At 37.5% G+C, this 13,662-nt stretch overlaps 1 protein-coding gene across 4 annotated transcripts in view; it reads left to right on the top strand.

The window, feature by feature from the left end:
• The window catches only part of LOC126354666 (syntaxin-8), a 64,576-nt gene that overhangs the window by 21,716 nt on the left and 29,198 nt on the right, over nucleotides 1–13,662 (top strand). For all 4 annotated transcript variants that reach the window (XM_050004453.1, XM_050004451.1, XM_050004452.1 and 1 more), the window contains 2 exons: nucleotides 5,200–5,286; nucleotides 8,620–8,795. In XM_050004453.1, the coding sequence (XP_049860410.1) occupies nucleotides 5,200–5,286; nucleotides 8,620–8,795 (263 nt within the window). The remainder of the gene's footprint in view (nucleotides 1–5,199; nucleotides 5,287–8,619; nucleotides 8,796–13,662) is intronic.

Here is a 13,662-nt window from a genome sequence, read left to right on the forward strand (position 1 = left end):
ATAAAATTGTGTGAGCATTATATATCATACAAATACTTACTTTCTATGAACAATTGATTGCGGACAGTATTACAACCTGCATTTTACTGGTATAAGTTCAGTTGAATGCATAAAATAGCAGAATGAATGGAAGTATACATTTTTATCTCGGTGCCACAAATAAATTTACATTTTGTCATTTGATTTAAATTTAAATACAAAATTTTTATCTTCCTCACATAAGTAAATTCAAGTGAATACTTCATAGTGTAATAGAAATGGTAGTAAACATTTTAACCTGTGATATAAATAAATTTATATTTTATCATTATAATTATGTTAAGAATAAACAATTTTTTCTTCATCACAAAGGTAAAGATTTTCTTTTAAGAATATATAACAAAGATTCTGTAACTTACCAAACGAAAGCATTGGTATGTTGATAAAAACAATAACAAACACAAACACACACACACGCACACACAAATTTCAAGCTTTCGCAACCCATGGTTGCTTCATCAGGAAAGAGGAAAGGAGAGGGAAAGACGAAAGGATGTGGGTTTTAAGGGAGAGGGTAAGGAGTCATTCCAGTCCTGGGAGCGGAAAGACTTACCTTGGGTGGAAAAAGGGACTGGTATACACTCGTGCTCACACACACAGCCATCCACACATAACAGACACAAGCAGACATATGTTCAAGACAAGTTTGTTTTTACTGACAAATGAGCATGCTGTAAATTTTACAACACTCGCCTGCTCATGTGACAACAGTAGGCATTCCCGTCGGAGGGTTAATCTAAGTGAATTCCTCTATTTTTAATCAGAAGTTTTCCTTATTCCTCTAGGGATTTATTTATTCTACAATAAGTTTGTTCTCTGAGAAATGGCTGTACTTTCCTATATATTGTTAATTTCTCTTTTTATGTTGATGGGAAGCTTGTTGTATACTTTTATTCCTGACTCAGTTATGCCCCTACAGACTTTTGTGAGAGTTGCAGAGCCTTAGCGGAAGTTTTTCCCCTGTCTTGTTTTATGCTTGTGACTGTCACAGTTTTTCTGGAATAATTGCTTGTTGTGGGCTACAAACATCATCCGTGAGCATATATATTGATTTGTAACAGTAAACATCCTGAGAGCCGTAAAGAGACTTCTGCAGCATTTTCTGTTCGAGACCCCCACATATTAACTTCATTGCTCGTTTTTGTAGTTTGAGGACTTTTTCATCTCCTGTAGCATTTCCTCAGAAGATAATACCACAGCAGAATACAGAATAGAAATATGCCAAATGTGACAAAAGCAATATTTCTGTGTCAGCAAGGTGAGAAATAGCTCTCAGGGTAAAACATGCTGCGCTACGTTTTTTGACCAGTTGATCAATTTGCTCTTTCCATCTTAGCTGTCTGTCTGTTTGGATGCCTAGGAATTTTGTATGTATGATTTCGTAAATTTTTCGCTTGTTGATCTCCATTTCAGGAACTTGGAGTTTTTTATTTGCTGTCTGAAACTGTATAATGTTAGTTTTTTTAAAAAAAATAGCATTTGGCTGTTTGCTGTGAACCATAAACCATTTGTGCATTTCATTAGTGACTGTCAGGGCTGTATCCTGTATTGTGGCGTTGGACACTTCATCAGAATACTCACGTCATCCACAAACATGACTACTTTTACTCTGTCATTAATTGTAACTGGTAGATCATTAATGTACATCAGGAAAATCAGTGGCCCAAGGCTGGAACCCTGGGGGTGTCCGTATTTTATATTTCCCCAGTCTGAGTTTACTGTTACATCTGCCTCTATTAAGATAACTTTGCTTCCTGTTTTGTAGATAAGATCCTAGCCACATCAAAGTCTTGTCTTTTATGCTATTTTTTGAATTGCTCATTGACTTCCGTGCTATCGCATTGGTTATTGATTTCATCTTTCAGCTCCTGAGGTAACTGGGTCAAACTATTTGCAGTGTTAGTTAATGTAGCTTCTATTTCCTGTATGGCATGTTGTGTTATCTCTAATTTTAATTCTTCTTCCGTATTTTCGATCTTGACAGACAGTTAGTTACCTCTAGACTCTACTTTGGCAGATAGTTCCTAAACCATAGTATCTACTCTGTCAGATTTCTTCCTAGTGTTGGATCATTCATTCCTAGTGTGAGATGGTTTCTTATTTGTTGAATCTACTTTATCAGATAATTTTTTAAAATTAGAATTCATTTCATCAGACATTTGTTGTAATAAACCTTTAAACCATTCTGGAGCCTTTGTAGTCATTTTTATAGTAATGGCGGACGTACAATGCAAATATTCTCTGTTATGTACTCTAAATAAAATAGAAAGAAACTGCCACATGGGAAAAATATATTAAAAACAAAGATTTCAAGACTTACCAAGCGGGAAAGCGCCGGCAGACAGGCACAATGAACAAAACACACAAACACACACACAGAATTACTAGCTTTCGCAACCGATGGTTGCTTCTTCAGGAAGGAGAGGGAAAGACGAAAGGAAGTGGGTTTTAAGGGAGAGGGTAAGGAGTCATTCCAATCCCGGGAGCGGAAAGACTTCCCTTGGGGGGAAAAAAAGGACAGGTGTACACACACACACACACACACACACACACACACACACATATCCATCCGCACATACACAGACACAAGCAGACATATTTAAAGGCAAAGACTAAGGGCAGAGATGTCAGTCGAGGCGGAAGTACAGAGGCAAAGAGGTTGTTGAAAGACAGGTGAGGTATGAGCATGGTGCACGGCCAGCACATCTTGGCACAGTGTTACACCGTCCGAGTTATCTGGATACTTCCCACCAACACCAACCTATCCGAACTCCGGAGATGGGAACTCGCTCTTCAGTATATCCTCTCTTCTCGATATCCGCCAGGCCTCAACCTCCACTAATTTCAAGTTGCCGCCGCTCATACCTCACCTGTCTTTCAACAACCTCTTTGCCTCTGTACTTCCGCCTCGACTGACATCTCTGCCCTTACTCTTTGCCTTTAAATATGTCTGCTTGTGTCTGTGTATGTGCGGATGGATATGTGTGTGTGTGTGTGTGTACGAGTGTACACCTGTCCTTTTTTTCCCCCCAAGGGAAGTCTTTCCGCTCCCGGGATTGGAATGACTCCTTGACTCCTTACCCTCTCCCTTAAAACCCTCTTCCCTTCGTCTTTCCCTCTCCTTCCTGAAGAAGCAACCATCGGTTGCGAAAGCTAGTAATTCTGTGTGTGTGTTTGTGTGTTTTATTCATTGTGTCTGTCTGCCGACGCTTTCCTGCTTTGTAAGTCTTGGAATCTTTGTTTCTATTATGTACTCTCTATTACACTAATAAATGGTTACTGCATAGTTTTCTTAAAGGTGATAACACCGAAACACTGTGTCCCAGTATAGAAAAAAAAAAAAGTTTTCAAAGTTCATTTCCGTATTTTCTGACTAGTTCATCCTTTTCTATGAACTGCACTCTTTCATCATGTAGTTGATGCAGTCGCGTGTACATGGCAATATACTGAAATGATTTGCAGCAACCCGCATAGCCAGTGTCTTGAACACAGCGATAGGTGGGTTGCACTGTGTCATACAGCTGCAACGTCTACAGTGCTGCTCAGCTACTACTGCATCCCCATTGATGAAAGGTTTCGAAATGTTCTCATAACTGACCAAAATACTGTTCTCCTCCAAACCCGCTGAGAAATTACTCCACTGCTGTTAAAACAGTCTTTTATTCTCCTGTTGACATTGTTTACTTGACACGTAATTTAACTGAAATTGCCAAAATACTTGAACCACAATTGTATAAGTATGGTTTGTCTTCAGATTTCCTATATTACCTTTTGCTTTCTTCTTAATAGATTGTTACTGAATTTAGACAATATAGTTACACCTGTTTATTTGTAGTTTCTCCCTTTGCTTAATCCTTGTTGCCCTTAGCGGGGCCATAATTTATCACACTATGAATTTTAAGATTTTGTAAAATTATAGTTCTTTATTTTCTTCCTTTTGCTCTGATGCTCCATGTCCTGTACACTGGGAACCAAATGAAACATTTTTCTTGTTGGTTTAAGGTTTTAGCTGAGTCAGAACATTTTATGAGATATCATCTGACGTGCTATCTGATGTATTTACTTTTTTTCTGGTCATCATAGTTGATTCTTTGAAGTAGAGGTCCTGCTAATCAGTACCTCTGAAATCCCATACGTAGTCGAGGAAAGGCTTGACTTTTTCACTTTCTATAGCTGTTGGAGCAAAAGAAGGAACTTCCACTCATATAATTAAAAAGCGCATCTTCTGTGTTCCTTTTACAAACATATATTTCCTTGAATGGGTTTAAAGTTCATTAGGGGGACTCATCAATTAGAGTAGAGCACAACATTTCATACTATGTATGCCTCGAAGGCTTAACATTACTTCCAAGATTATTCCTTTTTATGCAAAACCATTTTGTCTTTTGTTTTCATTTTTGGGAAGTGTGGTTGCTCCTTGATGGCCAAGCCACCTCCAAGCCGCAACGCCAAAACGTAAAAGGCCCCACCCACACCAGGTGAAGCCATTTACGTGTCAACACACCTTGTCGTTTTATCATATTCCACACCTCCTGGTTAATGTCTACACATATGAAAACAAACATTCATGCACAGTATATGTTCTGTGGTTTACTCTGTACTTTATATTATTCTGTCACAATCATCATTCCTTGTACTACATAAGGAATGTGAAATGTTGTTTGCCTAAATGGATGTAACATTTCACGTGCGGGTGATACCACAAATGAAAATTGAACAGTTTGTTTAGGTTGTATTTGTATGCAACAAGTGGAACTTGCTGAGGATGGAGCACAACAGAGATGTGAGGGAAAGGGAATAATACATCACAATGAACCTATCACTTTAGGACAGTAGACAACTTTTGAAAATGTTGGTGCAGCTTCAGATCTTACACTGGCATCTAAATAATATTTTAATGTGAAAGTGTCGTCTATAGAATAGTTAGACTTTCTTCCACACTGCATTTGGTTCTATTACCTGTCTCTTAAATCATGTGACATCAGGAATCTAGACAGTCAACCTACTTATGTGGTATTTCAAATAGCGAGTCATGCAAATGCAAGGTGAAAATACTGTTGGATGATGACACTGAAGAAACTAGCCTCTTCATATGTTTTATGCATAAATATAGTGTAGATTGGAAGCAATGTGGAAATGTTGTCCTTGATTCAGTTTTAGAACACGGCAGGAAGCAGAAAGACGGTCACGTTTAGTCGAACAGCTACAAAGCAGAGAAGTACAAATGCAGCAGTTGTTTGTTGATCGGTAAGTGAAACCCTTGAATCTGTCTTATATTACTGAAAGTTTATAATGCATTGTTCCCTCAACATGATATTCAGTTTCTCTTGTGATCATTTCATATTTCTTTCAGCTCACCATGCTTATATTCCTTCATTTTCTTATTAGTCTTCTTCAACTGCACATTTTAATGTATGGTTCTTGATTTCAACAGTTTTATGTGAAGTTCAATAAATCTGAATAAACTTCACAATTTCAAATATCTCCTAAAAAGAAATGCAAAGTAATTAAAGAAAGGCTGAAGAAATATCTACCCTTAAATCTTTTACAACCCAGAGAACGATTGAGAATGCAGTCACCATGTGTTTCTATCATGTACTGCCAGTTCAAGTTAATGAATATATTGTGTTTGCAATTCAGTAATCTAATTTCACAATTGTGAGAACAATAATGGTACCATGTCAAGTATGCAGCACACAATCCTTTGATCTGCGATATGTCAGAAATTTTAAGTTTCAGAATCACAGTTATTGAGAAGTTGTGATGCGTCACTTTAAACTCCATTCCCACTGAAAATAACTACCTTATGTCAGTGAGCATTGCAAAAAACATAAATTCTTTGTTGTTGTTGGTCAGTCAAGTTCTAGAGATGATATACATTGAGGTGACGAAGGTCATGGTGTACCTCCTAACGTTGTTGCCAGACCTCCTCCTGCCTGGCACAGTGCAGTAACTTCACATAGCGTGTGCACTAGACTTGAACCCTACATCAGCTCTTACCAACCAAAATCAGGACTGATCAGACTGGACAGCGGGTTTTCTAATCGTCTGTGGTCATATGGTCGCAGACCCAGAAGAGGCATTGCAGGCAATGTCGTGCTGTTAGCAAAGGTATGCCCGTCAGTCTTCTGCTGCTGTAGCCCTTAAATGCCAGATTTTGGCGCACTGTTCTAACAGTTATGTTTGTCATACATCCCACATTGATTTCTGCAGTTATTTCAAGCAGCGTTGTGTGTGTGGTATCCCTCACAACTTTATGCAAAAGCTGCTGCACTTAGTTGTTAAGTGGAAGTCTTTGGTCACTGCTTGGTCGTTGGTGACAGGTAATGCCTGAAATCTCATATTTTCAGCACACTCTTGACACTGTAAATATTGGAATGTTGAATTCTCTATTGATTTCTGAAATGTAATGTCCCACGGGTCTAGCTCCAACTGCCGTTCCACATTCAAAGTCTGTCAACTCCCATTGTACAGTCATTGTCATGTTGGAAACCTTTTTACATGAGTTGCCTGAGCACAAATGACAGCTCCACCAATGCACAGCTGCTTTATACTTTGTGTATGTGACACTACTGCAATCTGTATATGCCCATATCACCATCCCATGAGCTTTGTCACCTCAGTGTATAATGATAAAGTATCCCAGTCAACAGTGTCGAAAGCTTTTTCTAAATCTACAAGAGGTACATATGTTGATTTCCTTTATGTATAGTCTAAGATGAGGTGCACTGAAGTTATTGGCTCCTATGTTTTTTACTTTTATTTGGAACCCAAACTAATTGTTTGGAAGTTTTATTTATATCTCTTGAACCATTCTTCTGTAGATAATTTGTTTTAGTATAACATAATAAACTGATTATTTGATAATATCACCCATTACCAGCTTCCATCTTCTTTAAGTCTATATCCTCCTCACTATCTTCCCATCCTCACCTACTGTGCAACATCCTTGCCCATAAGCAAGCCACGAATGAAACAAGGAGAAATTTGGAAAAATCAGTTTGACTATGTCTGAACATCACAAAGGAGGATCACTGTATTGTGCACCAAGCATATAGTAACCCCTTTGCATCTGCACTTTCTATCCAAAAACAACTAATGGACTACCTGAAACATTCTGTGCCATCCAGCACCATTGATCGGAGACTAGCAGCCACTAGACTGGGGAATTACGGTCGCATGCTTAGGCTTCCATTAACACACCACCATTAACTGCTTTGGAATGGTGCCATGACTGTGAAGTATGGACAGCTTATGAATGGCATCACATTGTGTTCAGTGATAAATTGCAGTTCTACACTAGTCCGGATGACCACCTCCGGTGAGTATGGTGGTGACATGGGGAGGTTTTGGAGAAGTGCAGTGGTATTACTGGATATGACTTCAGGTCACAGCTGGTAATGGTTGAGTGAACTCTGAATACACAACAGTACATCATGAACATTGTGTGTCCCTATGTACTACCTCTCAGGTGAAAGTGTCATTGTGCCATGTTACATGTGTCTCTGTGAATTGTCTCTGTGATGTTGAGGTACTCTGTGACCAGCAAGGTCCACAGATTTGTCTCCAATAGAGAGTATATGGGATCAGCTCAGACACCAACTTTGTTCCAGTGCCAGTATCCAGGTTATCAAAGGCAAGCTTGCCTCAAGAGAGGATACAATGGCTTTATGACAACCTTCCCAGCTCAATCAGCGCATTCATCGAGGCCGGATGGGGTATAATGCCATACTGATAATGGGCTCATTCTTCCAAGTTCATTGCAAATCTGACTCAATTGTGTAATCACTGAAATTATGTCACACACCTTCTTAACTTGCAACGTTTCATTTTGTTTCCTCCTCACATTCTGGGTTCTTGACTTTTTTTGTCAAACAATGTAATTTTGTGGTATATCTGAATGAACATCTGAAAGTAAAATGTATTATATTACGCACGCACTCGCATAAAACCAATAGATAGTAAAGAACCACAATGTTCATCAAAGAGGAGTAGATGCAGTATAAATTCAAAAATATACAAATTAAGTTGGCTGTCAAGGTCAATGCAATGAAGCAACCACTTGGAAATTAATATTAAAAAAATATATTTGCTGATGTACAAGTTTGCAGATCTCTTTTAGTTGTTAATGATTTTTGTTTTTGTGTGTACTTGTCCTGTTGCTATGATCTCAGCTCAGGAACTAGTTTGATGCAGTTCTCCACAGTAGTCTGTCCTCGGCAAGCCTCTTCATCTCTGCATTAGTACTGCAACTGATATTTGAACCTGCTTGCTGCAGTTAAGCTTTGGTCTCTCTCTACTATTTTTACACTTCACACTTCCTTCATTACCAAATTTGCAATATGTCGAACCCTCAGGTTGTCCTTATCAACCTATCCTTTCTTTGAGGTAAGATTTACCACAAATTTCTACTCTGCTTGATTTGATTCAGTGTCTCTTTGTTAGTTATCCATTCTATATAGCTAATCTTCAGCATTCTTCTGTAACAATATTTCTGGTTGCTCGATTATACATTTTTAAAAAATGGTTTCAATATACTATGTGGAAAATAAAATATAACACTTTATTTTGTTCTTGAAGAGACACTTTTGGAGAAAGGAATAGGTCGAGACTGCTTCAACAGAATCCAGCACAGTCATCTGTTGCTAGTGGCAGAACTGTAGGATGGGCAGATGAAGATATTTATCCTCAGGGGTCACAGAATGAAAATCTTAGTGTGGATGAACTTCGACAACAGCAGCAGAGAATGGTGCAAGGTCAGTTGAGTGCACTTTTCAGTGTCAGAAAGATATACACTATGTGTTGTTTTATTTCTGTTGCACTGTGAATGACTTCATTAATATTATTTGCCCACAATAATTAGTCCTTCTACTGACTAAACTGCTAAACCCTGTAGAAGAACAAATCAGCCTTTACTTCACACCTGGAGTGTGTCACTCCACATACACTATAGTCCCTAAGCAAGAATAGCTACTTATAGTACATAGTCATCACCTGTGCAGAGTAATGACAAGACACTGACAGTTCATTGGATACTCCACATACATTCAAATAATTCCCTGTACTGAATCATTAGGAGAGTAGTTGCCAGGGCTATTTGCAGGTTCGATATTAGGGTGCGTAGGAGTTGCTTATACTATCCACTTTAGAGAAAACACCTTTGTTCTGCTTTGTTTTGTTTGATAGCGGAGCTTACACCGAGGAACACCACTAGAAATACAAAGTGACAGTACCATATGTACATATTATGAGTATTCATTCAAAAGATGCTGCAGTTGATAACACTAGTTTGAATTCCGATCAGCGAGTGATTTTATTGATAATTACTGAAATTGCTATTTTGTTTACCAATATTCACTGCATATTCATTCAGTTTAATTAAGTTGTCTTCGTTTGTTACACAGTGATATCTTTTACTCTCACATTATATTTATACCTTTAGCACTCTTTTATCACTTCTTGAAAATAAATGTGAAACATCATTGACAGCATTACTGATTAGCTGTAAGCCTGTCTTGTTATAACGTGATTCTGTCATTATTGAGTTCCATTTTTTGTTGTCCCACTTGTAATTTTATGGTTACTGCTTGTTACCATGTGTTACTGTATTACTGTACAGGATGTTTATAAATGAATATGGGGTTTTAACACTTTATAATATTTATTACATTAAACTTAGTGTTATAAATGATATGTCAAATGAAAGAGCAACTCAAACAGTTTTACCAAGAACCTTATAAATGTTCAATGTGAGTACCATTTGTCACACATCACACATCAGGTCTATAGCCGAGTTCTTCCCAAACGACAATGACAGGGCTTGCTCTGCATGGCCTCCATGTTTACCCTACCTACGCCATGTGATTTTTTCCTTTGGGGATTCATCAAGTATCGTGTGTACGTGCCTCTGCTACCAGCAGACCTCCTTGAATTAAGAAACCAGATTGAAGCAGCTGTTGGTACAATCACTGAAGACACACTTATCAACATTTGGGAAGAACTCAGCTATAGACTTGATGTGTGCCGTGTGACAAATGGTGCTCACATTGAACATTTAGAAGGTTCTTGGTAAAACTGTTTGAGTTGCTCTTCCATTAAACATATCATTTATAACTGTAAGTTTAATGTAATATATATTATAAAGCATTAGAACCCCGATATTCATTTATAAACACCCTGTGTCTTATCCTCCTCCCGTGCGCACTTATGCTCACGTGCTCTCTCTCTCTCTCTCTCTCTCTCTCTCTCTCTCTCTCTCTCTCTCTCTGTGTCACACACACACACACACACACACAGAGAGAGAGAGAGAGAGGATCTGAAACATCTAATTTCAGCTGCTTTCTGTAGGCTCAGAGGTTACTTGAATATTTTTTCCTCTCAGTTATTCTACTATTACAAACATAAAAACAGGACTGTTTCTCCTATAAACCACTGCCATTATTATTCAGAAACTCTCCCAGTGTGAGGATAAGACTCCCCTGGAAAACCAATGGCACAGATCCTATTTTATAGGTAGAGGAAACATCCCTTTAAATGCATTTAATATCTCTATAGGTATCTGATCAACATCTGGTGTAGAGTCATGACTCCTAAGTAATTATTTAGTAAAAAATTCAAAAATATGTAGTGAATTATTTCATCTATAGCAAACCTGTATATTAAACAATTTCCTTTTCCTGTTAAAGAAAATGCCAGTAATTAATTAACTATAAAGTTACTGATGAAAAAAGAACTGTTCCATAGTGGAAAAAAGAACTATTCCCTAGTGGAAACTGGATATCTTTTGACCTTTTTGTAGTAAACATTTAATAATACACACAGTAATATTTTTTGTAAGTTTGCTCATTCTCTTATGGAGGCTGGAAGTTTGATAGTATGAAAGGAAGATAAGAAAAAATAGTAGAACGTGATAGGAATAGAAGAGGAAGCCACCTGGTATAATTCTGCCCAGAACGTAATTTAATACAAAGTGGAAAAGACCTGGACACATTTAAAACATTAACAGTGGCAGATGTGGACTCTGACCATAACTTTTTGGTTATGAACTGCAGATTAAAACTGAAGCAATTCCAAAAATGTAGGGGATGGGTTCGGGATAAATTGAAAGAAGCAATGTGTGTGGAGAGTTTTAAAGTTACAATAAGGCATCAGTTCTCAGAAAGAGGAGAAAGGAATACAATAGAAGACAAAGAGGTACCTTTAAGAAATTGAATACTGAAACCAGCGGAGTAACACATAGGTAAAAAGACAAGGCCTAGTAGAAATCTTTGAATAACATGGGAAACATCAAATTTAATTGATAAATGGAGAAAATATAAAGATGCAATGAATGAAACTGGCAAGAGGGATACAGACATCTAAAAAGTGAGATTGACAGAAAGTCCGAAAAGGTGAAACAGGAATTGCTAGATGAGTAATGCAAAGATATAGAGACATGTGTAATTAGGGGACAGATACATTCTGCATACAGGAAAATTAAAAAGCCTTTGAATTAATGAGAAGCGCTTCTATGAGTATCAAGAATTCAGATGGAAAGCAATTATTAAGTAAGGAAGGGAAAGGTGAAAAGAATATGTACAAGATCTGTGCATAGGAAATGAACTTCAAGGCCGTATTATAGAAAACGAAGAGGAAGTAGAACAACATGAGATAGGATATAGGATACTGAAAGAAGAGTTTGACAGAGCACTGAAAGACACAAGACAAACTGAGACACCTGGATCATAAGACATTTCCTCAGAATTATTGAGATCCTTGTGAGAACCAGCCACGACAGAAGTAATCCACCAGGTTTGTAAAATATATGCGAGGTGGATGTAATACCCTCAGACTTAAAGAATAATGTAATAATTCCAGTTCCTAATAAGGCAGGTGATGACAGTGTGAATATTACTAAATTATCAGTTTAATAAATCGTAATTACAAAGTACTAAAAGAAATTATTCACAGAAGAAGGGCAAAACCGGCAGAATATGACCTTATGGAAGTTCAGATTCTGAGGAAAGTAGGAATGCTGGAGACAGTACTGAGCACAGAATTTATGTTAAAAGATAGGCAAAGATGTGTGTACAGCATTTGTAGATATCTTCTGACAGGAATACACCCTTTGCAATTCTGAAGTCAAAATACAAGGAGTGAAGGCTATTTACAACTTGCATAGAAACCAGACTGCAGTTACAGGAATCAAGGAGCACCAAAAGGAACCAGTGATAGAAGGGAATTAAACAGGGTTGTAGCCTATACCCAATGTTAATCAGTCTGTACACTGAGCAAGAAGCAAAGGGAACCAAGAAGAAGGAATTAAAATTCAGGGAGAAGAAATAAATACTTTGAAGTTTGCCAATGATATTGTAATTCTGTCAGAGACAGAGCAGTGAAACAAAATGGACCGTGTATTAAAAGGATGATATAGGGTGAATACGAACATTAACAAAAGCAAAGCAAGGATAATGGAATGTAGTTGAATTAAATCAGTCAATGCTGAGGGGATTAGATTAGCAAATGAGACACTGAAAGTTGTGGATGAGTTTAGCTATTTGGGCAGCAAAATTACGGACAGTGGCCAAAGTAAAGTGGATAGAAAATACAAACTGGCTATAGCAAGTAAAGCATTTCTGAAAACGAGGAATTTGTTGACATATAATATAGATAGGGATAGATCAAGTAACTAATGAGGAGGTAGAATAGAATTGGAGAGTAAAGAACCTGAAACATCAAGGAACCATCAATTTTGTAATGGAGAGAAGTTTGATAGTAAAAAAATGAGGAAGACCAAGGAATGAATACATAAGTGGATTCAAATGGATCATGGTGTTACTAGTTACTAAGAGATGAATATACTTGTACAAGATGGCTAACAAGGAGAACTACATGAAACCAGCCTTTGGACTGAAGTCTCAAAACCCCAGATCCAATAAAAATTGTCTTTGCATCATAAGTAAATAAATCTTTTTTTAGTACTTTCAACATTGCAGCCCAGTCAGCAATTGTAATAATCTAATATATAAGAAAATATCAGCCTCGATTGCAGTAATGAAACCTGCCCAAGTAATTGAGCATTCTCCAGAAGATGTACCTGATTCTATAATACGTCACGAGGGCATGGTCTATAAATGAAACTAAAACAGCCTGAATAGTCGTAGTCACATAGTACCTCTGTACCGCAGTTTTAAAATGTGACCATGCCTATTCAGGCCGTTTTAGTTTTATTTCTAGACACGCCCCCGTGACATGTTATAGAATCACATATATCTTTTGAAGAAGGCTTAATTACTTGGGCTAAAACCTAGGTAAAGGTTGGTTTCATTACCGCAATTGAGGCTGATAATTTCTTATATATTAAATATATCTTTGTTTGCTTTCAATAAATTAGGAGATTATGTAGCCATTCTAGTGCTATTATATCAAAATCTAACTTGGAAACTGAATATTATAATGAGTGTTTGGAACTGTAATATTCCGTGACTTCTTTAAGCTTAGAAGTTTCCAATGCCTATTCAATTTTTATGATTGCACCGTCAGTTGCCTTGGAATGATATTCATAAAACTATACTTTTTTAAAGTGCTGAAAAACACATCCACACGCACTCTCTCTCTCTCTCTCTCTCTCTCTCTCTCTCTCTC

The sequence above is a fragment of the Schistocerca gregaria genome, chromosome 3 (assembly GCF_023897955.1).
Source record: "Schistocerca gregaria isolate iqSchGreg1 chromosome 3, iqSchGreg1.2, whole genome shotgun sequence".
NCBI classification, from domain to species: Eukaryota; Metazoa; Arthropoda; class Insecta; order Orthoptera; family Acrididae; genus Schistocerca; species Schistocerca gregaria.